We start from the raw sequence: 24,784 nt of genomic DNA on the forward strand, positions 1-24,784 counted from the left end.
GGAGGAGGACTGAATAGGAGGAGGAAGAGGGGACTGGGGACTGGGGAGGACTGAGGAGGAGGAAGGAGGACTGAAGAGAAGGATGAGGAGGAGGATTGAGAACTGAGAAGGAAGAGGAGGAGGATGAAGAGGAGGAGGAGGACCCAGGAGGAGGACCCAGGAGGAGGACTCAGGAGGAGGAGGAGGACTGGGGAGGAGGAAGACTGTTGAGGACTGATGAGGAGGACTGAGGACGAGGAGGAGGAGTAGGAGGAGGACTGAGGAGGGGAGGAGGAAGAGGACTGAGGAAGATCAGGAAGACCCAGGAGGAGGAGGAGGAAGAGTAGGAGGAGGAAGCATCTAAATGTTATTTCCATTTTTTTCCGTTTTTGTCCATTTTTGTCCGTTTTTGTCCGCTCTATTTTTTGTCCGTTTTGAAAATATAGGGTACCGAACGGACAAAAAACATGATCCCCCTATAACAGCAAACATTGAACATTTTATTTAGCAATTTAGGTGTCCATTAATGTCCGCTAATGTCCGTCTATGTCCGCCAATGTCCGTCTATGTCCGTCTATGTCCGCCTATGTCCGCCTATGTCCGCCTATGTCCGCCTATGTCCTGTCCTTTTTGGATTCTATGAGACAAGCGGACATAGACGGACGTGACACCCCCCCCGACAATATAGACATGCCCAAAACGGGCATTTTGGCAAAAAATGGCAAAAAGATAAAAAGATAGTCAACCCCCAAATCCCAGCTACAATTTGAGAACATCCTAATTCCTACAGCTAGGTCCCTCCCCGAATGCAACACTCAAAACATTATGGCCAGGATAATAGGGGATTTGTTAACATTTTTTGGCTTTTGGCCCATTTTTGGCAACAACAAAAAAGCCCTTCCGCACTTTGATAACATCATTTGATACATGAGCGTCGCGTCTGTTAGGTCAATTAACATCTCCTGAAATTTAACGCGATTGAATGTTATCTTCATAGACTTTCGGCCAAAAAACCTTAAAATGGGGTTTTTAAACCTTTTTTGGATAACATTCAGTCGAAATAAGGGTCCCTGAGCTTTATTGAGGGTGAAAATCTTCCTTATTTACGATATACCTTCGATAATCCGTTAATAAATTTGTGGGCTCTCGATGTTTTGAAATTTACATGGGTCCTTAACACTGTTTACATAGATTAAGATGATGTATCTGCTATCTATTTAGCTTTTTTACTTTCTTTTTTCTTTCTGATATCTATCAAATCTTTTTGTTTATGATAGACGTCCTCCATCTGTTTTAACTTTGCAAGTTTCTTCATTGCTTTCGTTCGCTGAGATCCCATGTGCATCAATAAAAACAGTCCTCCTGAGAATAGAGTGGATTTAAACTTCAGTGATATTAATATCACAATTAATTTTGTCAATTTTACTATTATTTATGCGCGACCTATAAGTATTAAGTATAGTGGTAAGACTTATTAGTAACGACTGAGGTTGAGAATTAGATCCACTACTAATTGATGGCCAATAAAACCAAAATGTTTGAAAATAAGAACGAAAACAAATCATATGTACACCATAATTGAAATTCACACAGGCAAATTAGATCCAATTACCAATTGCAGGAGCAGCAAGGTAAATCTTGAGGAAGAGGCTGAAGTCGAAAGCAACGTTGAGACTATTGGGTAGAGTAACAGTGAGGCGCCCTGACTGTGACACTAACTCTATACACTGATACACTAAACTTGCTGAAACATTACTGGTGGTTACTTAAAGGGAGTCTAGATATATATCGCATATTATCTCGTCACTGAGCATTAACATGTAAGAGTAGTATCATTTGTTGGAGGACAAAAAAGGTTTAATTAATACGATGTTATAAAAAAACTAATGTGAATAAATCGAATAAAGAATGAATGGGAATTAGTGTTTTTATACAGACCTTCACATATCAATCCAATAGGATAGAGAGGAACCCACACATTGTACCTCAGCCACATTAATTTAGGGAAGTATAACTCGTAAATCTGGACTATGTAATATGGGTACCTGCGACCATTGGTAATTGTTAACTTTCACCGGTTGGTAGTTGACCTGTTTAATACAGCTCTGGAATGCTCATATCAAAGATTGTTAGTACTAAGAAGTTGGAATTCGTCCTGTTTGTGGCATCTTACTGCTTGTCCAAATAATTTCACTTTAAAAATTAAACTGAATGCGTTTTAAGTAATAACTAATACACTATATACCTGACGACCTCAACAGCACACCAAGCTACCACGAGAAGATAACAAGAGAGGGAGGTTTGGAGAGATGGTTCCGCGTCAACAACACAAAATAACACAATTGCTCTTCCAACCACCTGGGATACGAGAGATAAAGGAGATAAGGGAGATGAGAGAGATGAGGGAGATGAGAGAGATGAGAGAGATAAGGGAGATGAGGGAGATGAGGGAGATATGGGAGATGAGAGAGATGAGGAGATGAGGGAGATAAGGGAGATAAGGGAGATAAGGGAGATGAGGAGATGAGGGAGATGAGGGAGATGAGGAGATGAGGGAGATGAGGGAGATGAGGGAGATGAGGGATATGAGGGAGATGAGAGAGATGAGGGAGATCAGAGAGATGAGGGGAGGAGTCAAATCCAGAAAATTACACCACTATGGGACCGTTCACATATTGCGTAATCACTTTTTGGCAAATTTTTAACCCCCCTCCCCCCTCCGTAATCAATTTTATACATAGCTAAGGTGTCAAAATAACACTAGCGTAATCATTTGGAAACCCCCCCCCCCCCTCCCCTCCGGCTGATAACGTAATATGTGATTTGTACTATGATTTGTACAGTTATTTTAACAAAGATGTGGCCGTTATTTTATTTTATTTTGCTACGAACGTTAGACCTGACCAGCTTTAACCCGCAAAAATACATAACATCAGGACTCAGGAGTGAATTCTTTACATCAACAGAGCCGGAAGATCATCACCATTTATGAGGTTAATTTAATGAAGCACAATTATCTAAGTGTTTCCACATTCTTGTTTTTCTTCAGTTTTACTCAATTTAGACTGTTAGCTCGCTTCATAAGCATGTCATCTTCGTTCCAAAACTTTTTATGACCTAATCATACACTCCTTGATAGTTATCTTGATCTAGTATCTTTGTTTCACACAATAGAGCATAAGTTTTGTGGTTTATCCACTGGGCTTAGATTTTGTGTTTAAGCTACCAAATTTTATTATTTATTATTTATTTGTAGTGTCCGGTACTTATCGTAGTTAAACTAAAGAATATTATCATTTTTGAATATTTGATGAACTAAAGGTTTTATTAAATATCTAGTTTACTTTTATCGCGTATGTTCTAGTCAAGGCAACCATATATTTTATTTTATTCAAATATCGTACGATTGATAACGTACTGCAATATTGAAGACTTATTAGCATCATTGATTACTATGATTGATAACTATGATTAAAGGGTAAAGAATCAGACATTATATCATACTACAATTTTATCGCACAATTTTAATAAAGTTTATAAAGATAAGTATTTAAACCCAAAAAATAATACCTAGACACCTAGGATATAACTACATAATATCTTATATTCAACGAACACCGTTGAATGCTTGACAACATAAGTTAATTTTTAGCCAAAGAATGTGAGTTTGTTTTCAACTTCCATTTCAAGTTCCAGCTTCTGTCCGGGTCCCGGAATGATGTCGCGTCTTCAGACACGTAGATGGCATAGTTCCCGTAAACAGGTCCGCTCATCAGGTTACTGCCAATCTGCGTCCCCGCGTCACTGCCCTGCAGCTGAACTTTGCACGATGTACTCCACAAGGTATTTGGGCAATTTTGGATGTTGGATATCTCGTGAGGCCAGCGGTCACTGAGAGAGACTCCGGTGAGGGGGTTGCAGTGAAAGTCGTTTCCCAGTCCGTGGGTGTTGTCGTCATTAACACCGGTAGGTGACAGAAACCCTCCTGTCATCACGATCCTGTGTCCATTATCGGTATATGCCCAGTTGAAAGCCAAGTCTCCTCCCACAGAAAATATCGGGTCGTCTCCCATGTTCTGAGCATTCTTGCTTACGCTCTCTTGGAGAGGACCACCCTCCGTAACCACGTCCCTGCCCGGGTTCATGTCCTGGAACCGGGAGAGAAGGGACCTGCCACTCTGTGTAAATCGGAACACTTTCACTGCGTCCACCTCCCCTCCCTGGTGTCTCACAATGGCTATGTAGCTCACGGGGTGGTTCCAGATCACTCGGTTCAAGTAATCTTTAGTCAGAGCCTCAGTGTAGGTTCCAATGAAGATGTCTTGAGCCCAACCAACAGCGTACCCCATGACGTGCCCGTCTGCCGGGTTCAGGTTCATGGCCAGGTGCCAGGCCTTTGTTTCTACTCTCTCAATCCTCTCTAAAGATCTTGCACGTGTTATAGTTAACTGCGAGAGTATACTAACCAGTAGGATCAGAACGAACATGTCTGGTGCTGAAATTATAGGAGATTTGTGAACAAATAACAGCCAGTGATAATGGGATATTAAGGATCATGGCTGCCTCGGATAATATATTAACTAATTATAATGTTGAAGAGATGCTAAAATTACTGATATTAAAGTCGCTAATTGAGCTTTACCTATGACATTCTTAGCTTCAGATACGTAATACAATTATTAAATAAAGCGTTATAACCGTAGTATTTTGCAAGTGCAAGTGCAACTAAGTGAAATAAGTGTTTCAACAAAAAACGTTTCCAAATTATTAAACGTATGAGACGAAGAAAAACTGTAAAACTTATAACAAAAATGCGTCCAAGTCATTCTCGAATCTCGATACGTACCTCTGAAGGCAGAGCTCCCGCTTCCGAGCTCGTATTGCGAAAGGGAGGCCTGCCTTCCAAGATTGCATTACAGGGGGAACCTCGAGTCCAAAATCGTATATCGAAGGGGTAGGTGCGGACTTCGAAAACCGAAAAAAAATATTTTCAGCTCATAATGATCAGGGTAGCATGAAAAATGAACAAAAGTAGTTTCCAAGAAAACTTTGAAAATTTGTGACACCCCTGTGTCGATGCAAAGTCACGACTTTTGAGTTTTGACTTGGCAAACTTCTGCTACCAAATTGAATCTTGTGAACTTAAACTCATCGTGATCAATGATCAATCCTGGTATCTTAACACCAATTTTCTTAAGGACTGGTGACGAGTAAACAAATCATTGATTCGAGAACAATAAATTACTCAACATAAAATCATCCGGACAGGAACCATGCACATAGCCTGGAGACTCGTTTACTAACCATATTAATAACCAAACTGCGAATAAGATAGCATTTTATTTTTCATCGTTGACAATGATCGCATTTATCGAAGCCCAAGCCTAAGAAAATTGAGTTATTGATACTAAAGTAGCTCTACTTTTGCAGGATATAATGATGATCTAATTTGATGAACAGCGCCCAAGCCTAAGATATTTGCGGGAAAATTATTACGTTATTTCATGACACGGGACCAAAAATCTTACCACGTGACCCAAAGGATCGATATCCAAATTGTATGTCACGTGGGGGCCGTCCATATGGAGTGCTCTTCGCCGTTAACAAGCACATATTTGCTTCGCTGTTTAAGGGTTAACCTGATCGAAATTCAACAGTTAGTTTAATTTTATTATCTGTAGTCTGTACTGACCAAAACAAGAAGGCTCGCAATATAACATGATCGTAGTAACCTTTTTGACTTTTTGACCAGGAATTAAAAACATAGTTACTTAAACAATGAAAAGAGGGCTTCAAACTAACATCATGACATATAAGCTAAGCTAGTGATATATTCTTTCATTTGCTCTATTTATATTTCTGTGACTGACAGAGGTCCGGAGGTCGTTTTTGGTCATTTCGACTCGATATCTTATACTTTACTATTGCAAACAGAAGAAATTATGGATGGAGTCAGATATATAATGAACAAACGATAGATTCAGAATTCAGATATGTAGAGAGGATTTCCAAGATACATTCCAAGATACATTACTATGTACATCAAACATCAAGACCCCTTGGTTCCCTAATATCAAAATACTACGAGACTGATAGTTATCTTCACTGAATCTGAATTTGGACAATCATTTTACAACACGTTATCATAAATTAATGAACAAAAAAGCAGGACGTATTTTACGCCTTTTCTCTACAAATTCTCTACTCTAATAAATGGCACAAATTTCAGACTTACAATTGAATAACCAGAAACTATGTCAAAGACTGACCAATTTAATTATGAAATCCATTTTAATTTATGCGGGTACTGCAGAGTTTCTGGAGAAAAAGAAGACCTCTGATCATCGAGTGGTCTCACTGTTCAGAGGTTAAATACATCAAATAGTTAGTCTTTCTTTACATTTCTTTAATCAAGTGAATCCTCCAATTTAAGTAACTTTTACGTCCAACACATCGCCTTCTAATTAGCGTACAGCTCCATCTTGTTAGACTGGCACTATAAGAGATGCTTTATCAGAACTAGAATTTCCTTCAAGATTAGAAGGCCCAACTTTCTTCTTTTTTCTCCTTTTCTTTCTAACAACGTCCCGTGTAGCCCCATCTGCCACCTGTTTCTGTAATATCGCTCCAGATAGGACATCATCTCCTGCTACTGAAACTTCGGACTGTGGTTCCAGCTCATCATGATGAACAGTCAGAACTCTTCCTTTTCTACTTCTAGGTCCCCCTTTTTCTCCCCTGGGGTCCTTATGAACTTTAAATGAGCCACCTTCAACTGCTGAAAACTTGTCTTTCCCAGTAATATCATTATCACAATGCTCTGTATCTTCCTCTATCTCTGCAGCAGGCACATGCTGAACTTGCTGTCTTACTGGCCCCTGTGCTGGAGTCCCCTTACTTTGGGGAGTTGGTGGATCTAATCCAGGTCCTCTCTTCAGCCCTCCTCCTGTTTCAGATTCTTTATTAGCTGAGTCACTTTTCTCAGGTGCAGCTTCTGGCACTGCTTCTAAGTCTTCGTTTAGTGCTGATGGAGGAGTTTGAGGCTCGATTCTCCTCGCTCCCTTTCCAATACAGAATTTGTGTACAACAAAAAGGGTCAGGGCTATCACGAGAACTACCAAAACGGCGCTGTTCAGACCGATAGATAGCACTTTTTGGGGGTCAGATTCGGGTCCACGATTCGGTCCGGATTAGGTTCAGGGTCCGGATTAGGTTCAGGGTCTGGATTGGTTGTGTTTCCAGTCAGACACCAGCTGGCTGGAGTGTACAATGTTCCTGTTGTTGTGTTTGAGTCGGTCCCACAAGTTACATTAGACTCATGAGAACACAATGTTTTGTTGTTCAGCGAGGCTGGGAACTTATACAGAAGCCCACCATCCGAACATTCTGTTATCTCAACCATGTGTGTTTTATTGAAATCACCGTTGTTGCTCCAGCACACATCAGCTTTACCCCTCTCAATACGTCCAGATATTACGGGGAACAAGAAGTTAGAAGTGCTACTTCTCAACAGGGTGAGTGCGTAGTAACCGTTACAATGTCCCTGCGGAGGACACTGACTCTCTGTATCTATCACCACTATCTTATCATTAGGTTTAGAGAACTTGTACCATGTCTCCGGCGAGAGCACATAGTCGCAGTTTCCGCAGTCTTTGTTCTTCTCAGCCTTTTCTTTATCGTAGCAGTGCACGGATGAGTGGAGATCACAGATTGATTTACTTGCTCGGTTCCAGGCAGCGTAGTCCTGAACAGTAGAGTGAACAGTAGAGTGAGGGTAAACCTTGTAGTCTCCTCTTCTACAGGGATCTCCTCCGCCATCTGTCTGGTATGACATGCTCAGAGGGAGTAATAACAGGGATAGAAGCATGGTAATATTAGCGTGAGACAAGTCAAGAAACTGTGAGGTGCACTGTTAGGCTAGCTGGTTACGAATATACGAGGATTTTGTCATGTGTGCTAATCAGCGTTACCCTGGAAACCGGATAAAAATATATAATATAAGAATATAATAAGTAAGAAATTTGATACTGTCTTACTTTGCCATCGCCATCGAGCATAAAATACTCTAAAATGGGAAGTGTACTTAGTGCAGAGACCAAGATGAACAGCCTGAGACGAAATGGAGCTTACTTATTAATTTCCGAGTGCTGATATTTGGGTTAAATCAACATCTTCATTCCCTGATTGATATTACCTAAACGAAATTTATTTCATGTAACTGTGTGGATTATTATTAGTACTAACTATAGTACTAATTAGTACTAATTATTATTGTGTGAATAATTATTAATTAGTCTATATATATATATATAATAATAGGGCAATCCACACAGCAAGGCAACCGTTTATCTGAAGACCTAGGTCCACAGCGTTTTAATTTTGTCTTTGGGTGGGAACTATTCTTAGTAGTTCAATTTATATACGGCCAAAATAAACATTTATTTGTGTGTAATATATTGTATACAGTATAAAAATATGCTACTTTGCGGATAGTTTTATGGAATTAAAAAAGTTGGAATATCTACTGTTTTTAGGAACCAGTCCTCCGACAAATTTGTACCTACCATGAATCATTATGTGTACCTACCATGAGTGTTTATATAATCTAAATAATTTGATGAGAAGAAAAATGTAAAAAAGCACCCCCATACCAGACCAGTATATTTCAGTCGAAAGTTTAGGAAATAATCTACAACCTGATTGAAACACTCTTTACTGACCTGGGCGAAAGTAGCAAAAGTAGAGGTTTTAGTAAGACCGGTAACCGAGTGTATAATCTCCAGGAACACTGTCTGTTGACAGGATCTCAGCAACCAGCTCATGGTGGCGTAGTTCGTTTTTATCGCACCTAACAGGGTGTTTTAAGTTCATTTTCTATATATATTTACAATCTTCAATAGTGTACTACAATATGGTATGATAAATAATCTGCGCTAATGGATTTATGTTAATCCTATACTTGTTATACTGTAATCACGTACCTTACTAAGTTGTTACACCCTCAGTAGTCAGTAACCGGGTGTGGTATGATTTAAATCACATTTTTAAAACGGCTACAACGTTAGTAGTCTGATAACGAACCTGTGCCTTCAATAGCAACTCTGAGAAGAGATACGAAGAAGACGTAGAAGTAGCCTAACCACACCACAGAATTGTAGATAGTTAGGTAGCTGTTCTTTAGCATGTCGTACACTGAAATACAGTGTGGTAACATACTGGTAACACACTGGTAACAAACTGGTAACATACTGGTAACACACTGGTAACACACTGGTAACAAACTGGTAACACACTGGTAACAGAATCATTTCAAATTGCAGGAAGAAGTCCCGGCAAACTTGAAGTTGAGTGTTATTTATATAACCTTGCTTGATATTTAGATAACGTTAACGGTTCAATTTTTCAATTTTTAAATTTTCGCGTTTTATCACGGTGTGGACTTCAACACATGAATAACATTTTGATACTTTAGAAATTATAAAATCAGCCATACATAAGAAAACCCGCTAGCTAGAGCCTAGTTCTATAAATAAATTGACGAAGTAACCGCATTTATCGGTTAGATTCAAACGACTAACAAAATTTGTCTTAATATAAGTTACATACTAATGTAAGAAACTTTGTGTAAAAGTACGGCGTAAAAACGTCCACTTTTTATTTATCGTGACAAGCATTTCTTGAGCTTTCGTGCACTCGTTCGTTTCTTTTTCACCACATCGCGTATTTTGATTTATACGACTCTCTTGCTGATCTCGACTCTCTGAAATCTAAACGTCACTAATCTTCTCCAATTCAGTACATTTCTCAACATCTGGCTCACAGCCAACATTGTCGATAACGGTAGACTTTTCATCTCTTCTAAACTTATACCCACCCGGAGCTCTTCTCGCAAGTCTGAGACGTATCTTGACCAAGCTGACTACAGTCAGCAAAATAGACAGCGCCACTCCCAACATAACATACATGCCCACATCATTGTCCTGAAAAGCGTGCCACACAGATACAAATATGATACTGAACACTGCTGTCAGCAACATCAGGATCAGCGCATAGTTCAGGATCATATACTCCCCCTTGTGGAATATCTTCTTCCTCAACTCGTACTGCTCCTCACGTGACAGATACCCGTCCCACACTGCCTGGCTCACCGGGCTCACCTCCTCCTCCTCCTCCTCGTCACTGTCCGGCCACCGCCTTATTGATGAAAACCTGAACTTCCTCATACTGGAGAGCCGGGCCTCATCAGCACCCAGCATGCTCCAAACATCGGACTGGTCGTTGCGTTGGATGATCACAGTGTACTGGTCCTCATTATCAGACTCACCAACTGCCTCTCCTGTTAGCTCCTGTAGCTGCTTCCTGTTCATTGATAGAACCCTGTTGAACCCTCCCTTCTTCACAGAGGATCCTCGGTTCAGCTCACCCTGTTTCAGGGACATGACTCTGTTCAGACTTTTCTTCTTGAAGCTCGACGTTCCTCCGGCTGGTTTTCTGAGCGTCATAGCTCGAGCCTTGTTGAAACTCTTCTTGAAGGAGCTCCTGTTCTTGAACATACCACGATACCCGGCATCTTTTGCGGTTTTGGATCGGTTTAGAGCGGGTTCTCTAATTGTTACTCGACGAACAGAGCCAGCAACTCTTCCAGCTTGGACTCGTGCCAAAGGACTCGGTGGGAGTGGAGAATGTATCAGAGGGCTCGGTGGGAGAGGGACCTGGCTGGAACTGGAGGTACCACATTCCGGTGATCTTGTTTCTGCTTCTAGTTCGTAAAGTTTGCGTTTAATTGATGCTCCGATCTGGAGGTTAGTCAAAGTGCGGTCTCTCACAGACTGGACTCTTTTATCTCTTGGAAACATACTCGAACGAAGACAAATAACTCTAGGCCCCAAGGCCAAGGCTTGTTGACTATCTCTTCCAATCTTTAAAATTATTGGTCCGTGAACGCGAGAAATCGACATTTTGACGAGAACAAAAGAAGGTAATAAGTAAGTACCCTCGCTAATTGAATTGTCAGTAGTTGAGTAGTTACACCTGATTGACCTCACACAACTTAAAGCTTGATAATGAGCACAAAACACATTGTAACAGTGACCAGGTGGTTTTAATAGGACCACGTAACTGTAAACATCTACTTTACTCCGACAAATGTGGAAAATTTCCGCTTGGAATATATTTTATGTATGTGTTTGTATATTATGGCGGTTCCGATTATCGTATCTTGAACCAGCTCGAAATCTCCTCAATAGCAACCAGAAACCCTGTTATAACCAATTTAATATACTTTAATATGGTCATCCCCCCCCCCCCCCCCCCCCCTTTTTTTGTTGTTTTATGACACCGATACTCCTATAAGAATAAATGAGAATCATGATGAATGATAACATTTAGTGCGAAGGGTTGTTCCAACCGCGAATGTGCCACACCAACATAAAAGAGAAGCTAGCAATTTCCCATTGGGAAACGGAGGAGTAATATTACCACACAATGTTTACAATATAGTGATCTTTTGTTTCTTAATTATATGTCTGGGTACCTGTGTGTGTGTACTGTGTGTTATAGCACACAGTAAACCACCTCACAATGTAAGCTTACACTCCGGTAATTACACTGCCCGCCCCCACAAATCCTGGTATTTCTTACGGGTCAACTTACACTTCTAGAAGATTACATTTCACAGCCAATAGAAAGGGGCCACATGCAACGTGGGGCTATTTTTTCTCAGCAAAATATTGTGGGTAAAGTTAATTTTCAATAATCAACAATTCCCCAAACTCCCAAACTTGGAAAGCAGAATGATTAAATATATAGAATGCTGAATGAGAACCTACTCTCTTTTTCTGCCTCTTCGAGATCTCGGGTGATATCGTCGGAGTTCAGCATACTGGACATCTGTGGATATAACAAGTTATTGCTTTGAATTTTGGTACTGAAAGTAAGTTTATTATTGCGATATCATCCAATTTAATTAACCGCGGGGCGCGGGAGCATAATCGCCGGGTACGGAAGTTGTGGGGCCTCACGTACATGCTGGACTTTAGTATCTTGAGGGAGCGGTCCGTGCTCATCCTCTAATTTTCTCTTCGCGTCTTCCAGTTTGCGCGCCGCAATAGTTTCCTCGTCAGTCAAATCCACACTGTCGACATCAAACTTCAGCCAGCGATGTTTGTCTGGAGTGAGTCTGCTCCATTCTTGGTGACAGTCTGCGAATGAAAGTTATATCAATTTTCTGGGTAAAAGGGTTGGGCACCATACTTTTGATGGGCGAAATAATTGCCCAATAAATTCGATCAACAGTGGAATGTTTAGTTTCTGGGCTCTAGATTAAGGTTTAGTTTCTGGGGTAAAGATTAATGTTAATAGAGCAGCGGGAATAATACAGTGCTGTGAGGACTGTTTATAAAATCTTTAAAAAAAAGGTTTAACAAACAACCATTAAAGTATTGGAACGGAAAAATATTGTCCAGTACAGTAATTAATAATTTTCAAACCTTCTGCCTTCGCAATAACGACCTTGATTCTGCGATCTTTAATCTTTGTATCGAACCTCTGCAAGAAATTGTTTTAAAGCCGACCAAAAAATATTTTTTAAGAGAAGCTTTTCTGTCGTCCCTTTGACCGAAATTTCGCAGTTTTGGCTGACAATTTGACCAGTGACCAATCAGTGAGGTCGGTGAGAGTGACACAAGTCGCCATAAGGTACTGGAAGCAGTATATGCGTAGAAAACGTTGATGCAATTAAAATTTTGAATGTGTCCTACCGGTGGGACATATTCGAATTTCTGCTCTCCGTAACCCAAATTTTACAGTTTTGACTGAATTTTTCTTGAATGACCATCGTACAGGGTCACAGAAGAATGAGGATGGCACAAGACACGATTGAGGTACTAAAAGTACTATTCCCAAAGAAAGCTTTGATAAACGGAAAATCATACTAAGAATATAAAAAGAGATTTTGGAAGATTTTTGAAGAGGAGCTTTTCTGCCGTCCCCTTGACCGAAATTTCACGATTTTGACTGAAATTTTTACCAGTGACCAATTAGTGAGGTCGGTAAGAGTGACACAAGTCGCCATCAAGGTACTGGAAGCAGTATATCCGGAGAAAACTTTGATGCAATGAAAATTTTGAATATGTCCTACCGGTAAGACATATTCGAATTTCAGCTCACCGCAACCCAAATTTCACTGTTTTCACTGAATTTTTCTTGAATGACCATCGTACAGGGTCACAGAAGAATGAGGATGGCACAAGACAGGATTGAGGTATTAAAAGTACTATTCCCAAAGAAAGCTTTGATAAACGGAAAATCATACTAAGAATATAATAAAGAGATTTTGGAAGATTTTTGAAGAGGAGCTTTTCTGCCGTCCCCTTGACCGAAATTTCACGATTTTGACTGAAATTTTTACCAGTGACCAATCAGTGAGGTCGGTGAGAGTGGCACAAATCGCCATCAAGGTACTGGAAGCTGTTTATCCGGAGAAAACTTTGATGAAAAGAAAAGACACTATCGAGGTACCAGGAAAGTTTGATTCCCAAGAAAACCTTCTTCTGCCGTCTCCTGAACCAAAATTTCGCGGTCCTGACTGAATTTTTGACCTGTGACCAATCAGTGAGGTCGGTGAGAGTGACACAAGTCGCCATCAGTGATCAGTATTATGTATACATATAATGCAAGGTGGCCCAGAAGTTACTGTCCACACGTAATCCTTGAGTAAATCTTTCAGAATTATACAAACATTTCAGGGATAACACATATATGGGTCAAGCTTAGATTCGCTAAAAGTTTCGTCGATTTGTGTGTGCAGTTTGTGTGGGCAGCCAACTGGAAATAACATTAAATATCAGTGATGTTTTCAGCGTGTTACACTGTGAGGTGTAACCAGTTATATTTTGAACTTACATTAGGATCTACTTTTTTGTATAGGGTGATGTCAAACTCATACTTTCCAGAACTTGATTCGGCTGAAACAAACATGACAAGTTAGATTCAGATTTTCTTAATCACTTCTCAAATAATTGAACACCAAATAAAAGTGTAAATCGGGTAGCGTTGCATTACTTTGCGAGACTGCCAATCTCACCTTCAAAATGAACAGAAGACTCGGTTAGATCGACTTTCACTGACTCTCTCTGAAAAAGTGTTGAGCATGAAAACTTCAAATACAGTAAGGTTAATTTACCAAAAACAAAGTGTAGCAAAGTGTTTAAAAGTGTCGTTAAAAGTTTTACAAACATTTTTGACAAGATAATAGCGAAAATTGTGTTGAAAAAATCTAATGTTACACGGTTACCGATTTAACAAAAATTAACAGTTACCTTTGGATCAACGATCTCAATTATTAGACCGATGAAGGAATCTTTCTGGTACCATTTGACTTGTGGTGGTACTGACATTGGAATCTAAGAGATTACATACATCATGATTAATTATTAATGATAGAAATATCAAATGAGGATCCTAATACCCCTCAATATCCTTTGCAAGGATCTGTCATATTTACAATTTATCAGCTGAAAACAATATAGAGAATAGAGATCTTAAAAGTATCTCATTCTTCATGCCATCTCACTCCCAATTTCTACAACCCTAATATATTACCCCTAATATTTTCGGCCTCTCATTCTCTCTGGCCCCTCAGCTCTGAAGCTTCTTACACGTGCATGACTATTCTCTCAGGGCTGTCACTTTTTTCGTGCTCTGACTCAATTTCTCTAAAGCGCCCCCTATTGGCGGCCCCTCCCCTTTAAGCAACCCTACCTAAAATTATACAAATTAGGTGATTTTCCTGGTCTTATTGGTTGATCAAACTCACAAGGTCTTTAGTTACTGCAACTGAGTAAGCATATTCACGGGATGTTATCCTGACAGGATTGATGATGCCTAGCCTGCCACACCGAACAAGAAGTTCGGGGATATCTCTCTCGTGCTGGTTGACTGGACGACCAAGGAAGGCTAGAATGAGCACATGCATGATCTTGCTCTCCAGTGAGGCAAAGTACTCTGCATTATCAGGTATTGTTCTCATGAAGAACCTCCATCGGTGGCATAATCCTTTGGTGAAGGCTGAATAAGCCAGCTGTGGTTCTTTAGATGCAATATCAGCAAGTTGCTCAATATCTGTTATCCATTTCTCAACTTTTTCTTTGATGAAATCTTCCCTAAATTTCTTTAAGCCTACCACAGAACCAAGGTGACGTTCTCCAGATGTCGTGATCTTAACTCCAAGATGCCAAAATAGAGTCTCTGCTTCAGTTTCGTCTTCGGGATTCTTGACAATTAGAATGGTCTTTTTAGCGTTGGGGTAGTACCCATATCCCGGACCGATGTCACAAAGTCTATTCCACCACTGAAGAAGTTAGATGAAGCTTCCACATGCAGAGCTGTCATCAGCGTCCCACACCATGGTTGCTTCTGCATAAGCACTGAGATCATCTATTATAGGTCTAGTGGCTATGGAGTAAAATTGCATTGCTGCAACATCTCCTTGAGTAAAACAAAATTTTAGTAAAACAACATTTTATTTTATACCCACAATCAATTCATATTTAGTTCAAATATCTAAAGTCAAAATAACCATTTCACAGAAGTGGTTTTATTATAGTAAAATAATTTGTGATATGTGTGATAAATTAATAAATTAATTTACACTCAGAAATGTACAAAAATAGACAATTTTTACTTTGCAACAATGGTTCAACGCGCGGCTGATCGAAAAAGTTTGGTTTTACATTTACTAACTACAGTGTACAGCGTACGCGTACATGAAAAGATAACTTAGAACTGAATTGTTTAATACTTAATACATACAGGGTGGCCCATAAGTGACTACCCACACGCAACCTCTTAATAACTCACGTAATTCGTCTCCAAATTGCACCAAAATTTCAGAGATTATAGATATGGGTCAAACTTAGATTTCCTAAAAGTTTCGTAAGCCACGCCCAATTACAGTGGGCGTGGCGTGACACTCCCTCTTTTTCACTATTGTCTAAATAAAATGAGAACGCTTTAAGCTACGAACTCCAAATTTTTTGCACACATTTGGCTTGATAATTGAAAACCTTTCCCAAAGTTTCAAGTTCATTGGTTAAAATATGGCTAAGTTATGACCATTTCAAAACTCATCGGATACGTGATCCGAGCACTCAGTCAGTGATCTCGTCACTTGGTTAATGGCCTGTTCGGCTCACATGCACCGCTTGATTGGTTGCAGCCTGCTTATGGGCCGGCCTATACAGCTGACTGCACCTAAAACGCTATCACACGAATTTATGGTGGTGTCACCATTTCAGGGCTTGTTAGCCCTGCTAGTCACAGGTTCCTTACAATCAATAAAAAGGAATGAACCATCCATTGAATCATCGAACCGGGCCTACCGAATCACAAAGAAACACAAACTTTTGGACCGTGATTTCCAATCGAGGATAGATTTCGCCAACACATTCCTGTCCAAGCAGAATGTGGATCCCTACTTTGAGGACGAAATCTGGTACAGCGACAAGGCCATATAAACGGATATGTCAACTCCCAGAATGCAATTCACTGGGGCTCTACTAGACCGGATGAAGTGGTGGAGAGAACGGCTTTTCCTGAAAAGTCACGATCTGGTTTTTATCCTAAAATTTTGTGTTTCCCTTTCTAGCAAAGTCATCATCGGTATCCAATCAAAGCCTAATGAACCTCATTAATACACGCTAACGCCTTACTCTTGATCAGATTGGGTGACGAGATCACTAATTGAGTGCAAATATCACTGACTGAGTGCTCGGATCACATATCCGATGGATTTTAAAATGGTCATAACACAGCCATATTTTAACCAATGAACTTGAAACTTTTGGAAAAGTTTTCAATTATCAAGCCAAATGTGTGCAAAAAATTTTGAGTTCTTAGCTTAAAGCGTTCTCATTTTATGAAGACAATAGTGAAAAAGAGGGAGTGTCACGCCACGCCCACTGTAATTGGGTGTGGCTTACGAAACTTTCAGGAAATCTAAGTTTGACCCATATCTATAATCTCTGAAATTTTGGTGCAATTTGGAGACGAATTACGTGAGTTATTAAGAGGTTGCGTGTGGGTAGTCACTTATGGGCCACCCTGTGACCCATAAGTCAGACGTTGTTCAATGAATTAACCACGAAAATGTTCAAATTGTGTAGGAGGGTAAAGGACACAATTGCTAGTAATGCTTCTTAGTGCCCGTAAAGAGTGTTTCCTTCTTCACCCCAGATGAACTCCCCTGACTTTGACCCCGAAATGAAGAGCTTTGTCCTTGCTTGATAGGTTTTTTGAGGAATTTTTGAAACACAGGGCAGGTTGTTGCAACAGTATCAAGGGCCTGCTCTCGATGTAAACTGTTGAATGCGTTTGATGCATCAACTAGGAGGAGGCCTTGGCAAAGTTCTCAGCCATTGAGTGAACTGCAGCCTCTATGCCTGACTCAATGCCGATACAGGTTTGAAGAGACCCACTTGCTTCCTTAATGTGTTCTTTGATGGTTCTTGTTACAGTTTTTGTCATGATTCATCGCAAAACTTCACCAATGCCGATAGGTCTGACTCCGATCCTAGTCGCTTGTCTAAAAATCAATTTACTTGCAACAAGGTCACTGAGCATGGAAGGATCAATAGTTTCTGTGCATAATATTTTTATGACATCGGTAATGGCTTGAGCTAGAATATCGTTGCATTTTCCATAGCTCTTTGAGCATAAGATATGTTTCCAACTATCAGGATCAATGAGGGTGGGGCCTCCTGAACCATGGGTGTTCTTGGCCGCAGCTTTTATAGCTTCACCGTCGATTTCTTCAAACAATATACAGGTTGGATATCGATTGTTGAAAGTTTCTCTGGCCCCTCACGTTTTGTTGCAGAGGGGTGCTTCTCCTGCAGCTGTCTGATTGTGTCTATTAGTCGTGTGGCTTCCTTTAATTTACCGTGAAGCATTCTCCGGCAGAAAGCCTTCTTTTCATTGAACTCTAAAGTGATGTTTATCTTCTGAAGGCGGCTCTGTATCACTTAACACTCAATTAAGAGTCCCTCTATGTCTCTGATATCCCATTTCTGAAGGCTGGCGATCAGATATTTGTTGTGAACTCACGAGCTTTAGATCTTGCAGATGGTTTCTGACGGATCAAGGGAATAAATATCTGAACAAGGGAAAGTGAAACCTTCTCCCACACAGAATCAGGGGTGAACATAAAGAACAGTCTGGTTAGCTCAAGGATGAAGTTTTTGCCAGCCTTACCAAATTCTTATCCCAGGTTATTATCTCTGCATACACTCTGTTGACCATTTCAGTAATGGCTTCCTCGCACTACAAAGGCCATAATCTTTCGCCAGCTCTCCAATATCCAACTTTAAGCTGCATTTTATATCCTTGAACTACACAATATAAACTAAAGAATGTTTTAGTGTAGACTTTTTGTCACAACAAGACTGCAACCTATAATAACAACTATAAACAGAACCCCTAACGTCTGCTTACAATTTTTCTTCTAGTCCTAATCTGAGCCTTGTCTCTATAAACTTAACTGAACTAGCGTTTCGGTGTGTGCAAAAGCTTCCAGGCACGCGCATTCCTTGCCCCGTTAGTTACCTGTCCTTCCAAAACCAAACTAGCAGTCAAGGACAAAAAGTCATACACCAAATGGGCATTATATTTTATGAATTGTTTTACATCTTTTTATTCTGTAAAAATGTGCTAAAATTAAATTTCTTGTTTCATTGAAAATTTCTTGTTTCATTGACTACCACTTTCCATCCCATCATTGACCAAAACCCATAATTGGGTAGAGTGGACCGCTGCCAGTGTCTCTCTTTCCAAAACAAATCGATCTAGCAACTGAGCAGAGCTCAAGGGAAGATATGTTTATAAGTGTGTGTGTTGAAATTGTAGAAAGTGAGGGGCTAAATCTTAAGCGAAATATTAATCTTTCGAAAAGAGAAGGATTTATTATAGCATATAATTTTGCTAATTTTGCTACTATTATGATAAAGGATGTAATACCAAGTATATTGAAGTGTAGTAGGTACCGTATAGTGTTATTGGACAAGGGAGTGAGATTTTCTACTTGAGCTGTTTAGTTCACAGGAAAGCAGATATGGACTGCTTTAAACTTTTAAAACTTTTATTTTGGATAAAGTTTGTTTCAGTAACCATTGAGAACCAGTGGCCTTTTGTAACTGCATCTTCAACCTCATTTTCATTTTGAAACGTCAGTCGTCAAGAGACTGGTAAAGTCAAATATTTTGTTAAATAAACATTTTTATTAATTTTTTGAAGGGTAGAAATTTTTTAGATCTTAATTTTATATGAAACTATTAATGTTTTTAATAGCTTGTTAGCAGGGTAAAATTTGTTAGGTGTGTTTCTATAAATTTCTCTGTTGGAAATTAAATCACGAATGAGCAAAATTCTCGCCTTTCGTATGTGCAAACTTTGAGCGGAATATGCTTGCTACACTTTGTAAGCCTCTCTCGTACCGCTCCAGCCCTCTAAATCGCTTGTCCAAATTTTTTTTGAATTCTTGTGAAAAGGCCCTGAGGGCAGGGTATACAAATATTTTGAATCGGTGTATTTTTGGACGCTGATTCTGAATCACCCCTTCACCTAGCCATGAGTAGCCTGATATAGTTAAGAATAGGTAGGGTGGGAATCCCTGCCACGTTTTTGGTCAGTTTCGCCGGGGCTCATGTCTTTCCTCGAGGGAGCATTAGTGTCTACAGAAAAACTGACAAATCCTAGCGAAGTCCAATCCGAACCACATCTTCCATCAGAGGTGGTGCTGGGTCAGCTGGTTACTGAACGGATTGGCCTGGAGAAAGGCATAGTCCTGTTATTCTCAAGCTAACCACCGAGGTAGGGGATTGGATGCCATCCGTCACACCTGGTTCTTGGACTTGTCGCCCTCAGACCCACAGAGGTGGGGTGCACTGTTGGAGGCCTGTCACCCAGGTTGTCGGTGGTATCTCTTCCTCTGCCTCCCCTTTGGACTTGCACTGTTGCTGGTGAGTCAGCTGGCAACAGTGTATCATACTATCATATTCATTTTTTTTCTTCTCCACATTTCTTACACCTCACCCCAACCGCAGGGTAAAGGTACATTCAACTAGTACACTAGTTGCAGCCCTTATCATAGGTACTAATCCAACGTTCTCTCGAGATCTTAAGGCCAGAGGGGGGTAAGGGGTCAAAAAATTCTACCAAAATATTATTTTCTAAATCGATTTAATTTTTAATGACAAAAACATTGCCGCTATTCACATATTTGTAGCTGATTAACTTTATTTTATAATTGAGGTTAACCGATTTTCACAAAATTGACTATACAATATTGAGGTTGATAAAATTGAGGTTAATATTTTATTACACGCCATAATTTTTTGTTATTTCGGTCAGCAAATGTAAACTCTAAATTTTAGGTTCATAATTGTCAGAAAAAATAATATCCAAACGTGATTAAATGAGGTTAGCCTCGTCTTTTAGATATAGCGAGAATAGATCAAATGATAGAGTTATTATTTTCATCGTAAGTTTACGGTATACACATTTTTAAATAGATGACGTGTTGATTGACTTTCTTTTATCTTGGGAAAATGAAAAAAATGAGGTTAACCAACACATTTTGGTACCGTAGGGAATATACATACAGTTCTTACTTATGTAATGTACCACAATATCGAAGTGAGGTATCTATTGGTATCACAATGCCTACAACTATAATCACGTGACAAAGGTGATTCGAACTGACCATATTTTAGTAGAAGATTTTACCCGTAAATGGCTAAAAAATGAGGTTAACCTCTCATTTTTTGAATACCTGACTAGTCAATTACATGTTAACCTCAAAAACTTAATCGTTATACTGTGCAAATGTTTTACTACATATATAATAACATTGATAAACCAATCCCAGTGTTATATGGTCTAAAGCGAGGTTAACAACCAAATTTTAAGCAGTTAGTGTTTACAGGAAGTCTTGGTTAACCTGATTTTTTACAATACAAGGACATTAACTACTGAAAGTAGCTAAAATCATTTAGGGGACGGCCAGGTCTGATCAAGCAAACGTTGTTAAGTGTATAAAAAGTCCTAACTAACGAACTGTGAAACATTCCAGTGAATATTCAAAATTTTGAAAACACTAAATTGCATCTATCTCAAAACACATTTTTTGACCTTTCGATTCCTTAGTTGAGAAAACCGGCCACTGGTTAACCTCATAATTCAAGAACCGAGTCAAATAACAAAAATCGCTCACATAATAAATGAGGATTATTGTCTAAGGAACCACTGTACCAAACCTCAAGATCAGGGATTGGCCGGTTTTCTAAACTAAGGAATCGAAAGGTCAAAAAAGTTACAGCCGTTTAAAGATCCAGTTCAACATGTAATTACAGGTAAACCTCAAAATTTAGCGCGTGATATCTCAGGAACGCAAGGTCAGATTTTGATCTGTTTTTTTCTTCTTGTTCGTCTCCAGCAGCTATTATCAAATATGTGAAAACTAGAAAAGTTCCATTTACCCCCCCCTCTGGCCTTAACATCCTTCGTCACTATCCGAACTCAGAAATGGATCTTTATCTCCACATTTCCTCGAAACAAGAAAGAGTCTACTCACGACCAGAACGACACTATCTTTGGTTTTATCCTTATGTACCCAGTGACATAAATTTAAAAAGGGACTAGGAATCCAGTCTGGAAAGAAAAAACGGCTACCATATATTTTTAAAACGACTACCATAAATTTTTCGGCCGGATAACGATTTCATTTTACTTTGCTAGTTATATTACAGAGGTTTAGTTATTCATTAGTATAGTTATTAATTCATTAGTATAGTTATTCATAATTGCCAAAAGATTGTGAAAGAATTCCTTTCCGGGTCTCGAACTCGCGATCTGCTAATGTAGTACCAACGGATTAACCAACTAGGCTACGATTCCATGTACGCTTTTGTAATATTTACATATAGCTATTCGCGCGTTCCTGCAACTACCATACTACCATACTACCAAACAGTCCATACTACCATACTGGTAGTAGGAAAATCTTGGATCAAGTTAAGCGCAAGAACTAGGAATCTGCAGGAATCTGGCATTTGCGCTCGATTCGAACATCTTCTCGGATAAATATAGAATTAAAGTACAGTGCGCGGCGTTACAGTGTGTAACAACCGAGAGCGACTATTTTAAAGTTGATTTAATAATTTTGTTGACAAAAATTAGTCGGCGTGGCTATGGAAATTAATATGGCTAGGAATTGGATTCTTAGATTCCTCACTTTATGTCACTGGGCTTATGTAGCAAAGAAACGTTTTATAAATCTTTACTCCACTGGGAAGTATGAATAAATTAATTTTTTTAAATGTTGCTGTTATTTATGAATCTTAATATTTGATAAATTATTACTTGAATTAAATTTGATGGAGAAATAGTTACTGTATATTTTTCCATGTAGTGCGATGACACTTTGTAGACATTAGTGATGATGTTATGTCATAATTTTTACTTTACTTTACTTTACTTTAGTAAAACAAGTAAAATAAAGTATTTTATTTATTAGCAGTGCAATAAATAATATAAAATTATTCAAACAATATACACATAATTGTCACAATGACCCTATAATATAAAAACAACCCTTCAAAAAATCAATATATTCCCTATCTCAAATATTGGGAGAAACATTTGAATATTAAAGGATGAGGGGACCTTAGAATTTACTTCCAAATATTCGCGTTTAAGTCCTGTGAAAGTGTGTAGAATCAAAAAATACGCCGGACTGTGTAATCGATAATTCGTGCAATATCACGCCGCGCTCCTATTGGCTGATAGCAATTTTGGGCTGTGACGTCACTTATGTGTTAAGACCAACGTGCGCGCGCACCCTTCGCTGGTGTCAACATTTTCAATTTTGTTCTGTTCTGTTTTAATTACGTCGTGTTACCTTTGGCGTTTGCGAGAGCAGTATCTTTGGTTTCACTGAATAAGTCTAAGTTACGAATAATTCTCTTTAATAGTTAAATGTAACTCAGAAAGGCTTTCTTGTAGTTGTAGTAGGTATTTCTATTTATAAATAGCTAAGATAAGTAGCATCCGCTAACTAAACCACAAACTGCTATTTTGTTTTGACTTGTTTGAAACCCGATATGGACACAATTAAAAAGCGCCGCCACAGAAGATCTAAAAAACGATTGAATGTATGATGTAGTAGAATACATTTAACTAGCTGGCCCTTGGCGCCTCTAGTCCTATCTGAGTACGCACGTGCGGTTTGACACTGCGCGTGTACCGGCCTTTAGTTGTACACTCATTTATAATTTACCGTTTTAGTTTGCTGTGACTTGAGTGTAAAGCGTAACGAATGTGGATGTGTTCGTCTGCTATGCTTGGTATAATATTATATTGCTTGGTGTAATAGTTGCAAATCTTGCTTACCTTATAAGTAGTGTCACATAGTGAGTTAGAACTTAAAAGCTTGCTGCTTGGTGCTTGTCCAACTGGAATGAAGACATGCATTTCATACCTACCCGATCTATTTTTATTAGGACCGTGTTGTGTTGATATGACATGTTGATATATCAACTGTGGTACGATACAGGGAGTTGCTAGGTGTTACGTTGGGAGCTATAAATATACATTATTTACATGCCTTTCTGTGTGACTTCAATCTTATTTCAGGTGTATCTCGGCTCATGGTTATCGTAGGGTGATAATTCTTTTTTCAACCGGTCATAAAAAGTCTCCTCTCCATTGGTTATAGGCTCGTTAGTATCGTAAATTGTTAATGTATTCTTAATTAGTAATTTAGTCGGCCCGTACGCTCATTTTACCTGTATTTCTATATGCGCGGATCAGAGCAACTCACATAATTGACGTCACAGGTTCAAATTGTTTTGGCGGGATATCTCGGCGCGCAAATGAAATACAACTTTGCGGATTTCACTAAAGTGGTTTATACGATTAATGTAATAAAAGGATTTGAACGAGAAAAAAACTTTTTCTAAGGTCCCCTCATCCTTTAACCTTGGCCTTGTGGCTCCAAAACTATTTATATCAACAAAGTTCTTTCTCGCACTACATTCACGGCAGCTCACCACTCTTTGCGAATATCCAAAAGATCATGGGTGGTGGCAGTGGTGAGGCCTGTCGTTTCTGTAACAGCTTCATCGATTCTCTTGTGAGTCTCGTACACCAGCTCCTATTATGTCTGGAGGTGCAAGACACCAGTTACCTGCAACTGAAAGAAGAGCTGGGTGGGGTAGACTCACATTCCTATCTAGATGAAGTGTTAACAAAAAGCAGCACACAAAAAGCATTCATTAGGAGAGTCGAATTTCTTTGGGGACAAAATGATGCTCTCCAGGATTTAACCGACTAGAAATATCATGAAATAAAGACTCTGCAAACATCTCAGAGAAATATTACCACCATAAAGAACAAAGAGGGAGTAACCTGGACCCCGAAATCCACCACTTTTCTGTACTTTCAGAGGTACTAATTTGGCAGGAAACCAGGGCTCTCTCTAGGATCTAACACGTCCTGAAGCAGACCAACACTATGTCCCAACTCACTGGTGTTGGGATGTCTGCCCCGGTGCCTGTCCGGGTCAATAAAGCAGTCAAGTATCATGTATGTTATGTTGAGCATTCTCAACCAACAAATGTGGGAACTCCCACGAAAGACCAAAATAGATCTAAAGAGACACTTAACAACATTGGAAAAATAGACTTCAATTTGTTTATATAATTTATAAAGCGTATATTATTGCCCACGTTAAGGGGCCTGTTAATAATTTATT

General features: G+C 39.3%; 2 protein-coding genes across 2 annotated transcripts; both read right to left on the reverse strand.

Annotated features, from left to right (window-relative positions):
• Positions 1-1,094: 1,094 nt before the first annotated feature.
• LOC134814650 (uncharacterized) lies at positions 1,095-14,377 on the reverse strand. The gene is made up of 12 exons (XM_063822810.1): positions 14,298-14,377; positions 14,063-14,111; positions 13,882-13,943; positions 12,468-12,525; positions 12,004-12,179; positions 11,808-11,868; positions 9,061-9,171; positions 8,700-8,827; positions 2,225-2,337; positions 1,918-2,024; positions 1,592-1,723; positions 1,095-1,341 (listed from the first exon to the last, which is right to left on the reverse strand). The coding sequence occupies exons 1-12, from the start codon at positions 14,373-14,375 to the stop codon at positions 1,193-1,195; spliced, it is 1,224 nt and encodes a 407-aa protein (XP_063678880.1). The 5' UTR covers positions 14,376-14,377; the 3' UTR covers positions 1,095-1,192.
• LOC134814651 (uncharacterized) lies at positions 3,468-4,884 on the reverse strand. Its single transcript, XM_063822811.1, has 2 exons — positions 4,826-4,884; positions 3,468-4,474 (listed from the first exon to the last, which is right to left on the reverse strand). The coding sequence occupies exon 2, from the start codon at positions 4,464-4,466 to the stop codon at positions 3,621-3,623; it is 846 nt and encodes a 281-aa protein (XP_063678881.1). The 5' UTR covers positions 4,467-4,474; positions 4,826-4,884; the 3' UTR covers positions 3,468-3,620.
• Positions 14,378-24,784: the final 10,407 nt, after the last annotated feature.

The sequence above is a fragment of the Bolinopsis microptera genome, chromosome 5, assembly GCF_026151205.1.
Source record: "Bolinopsis microptera isolate Bmic1 chromosome 5, MBARI_Bmic_1.0, whole genome shotgun sequence".
NCBI classification, from domain to species: Eukaryota; Metazoa; Ctenophora; class Tentaculata; order Lobata; family Bolinopsidae; genus Bolinopsis; species Bolinopsis microptera.

Bases quoted from the DNA above. Each gene is read 5' to 3' on its own strand.
- LOC134814650 (XM_063822810.1), bottom strand. From the start codon at position 14,375: ATGTCAGTACCACCACAAGTCAAATGGTACCAGAAAGATTCCTTCATC. The intron at 13,944-14,062 runs GTGAGATTGGCA...TGTTTGTTTCAG, and splicing joins GTCTTCTGTTCATTTTGAAG to CCGAATCAAGTTCTGGAAAG. The intron at 9,172-11,807 runs GTAGGTTCTCAT...ACTGTATTTCAG, and splicing joins CGAAGAGGCAGAAAAAGAGA to TGTACGACATGCTAAAGAAC.
- LOC134814651 (XM_063822811.1), bottom strand. From the start codon at position 4,466: ATGTTCGTTCTGATCCTACTGGTTAGTATACTCTCGCAGTTAACTATA.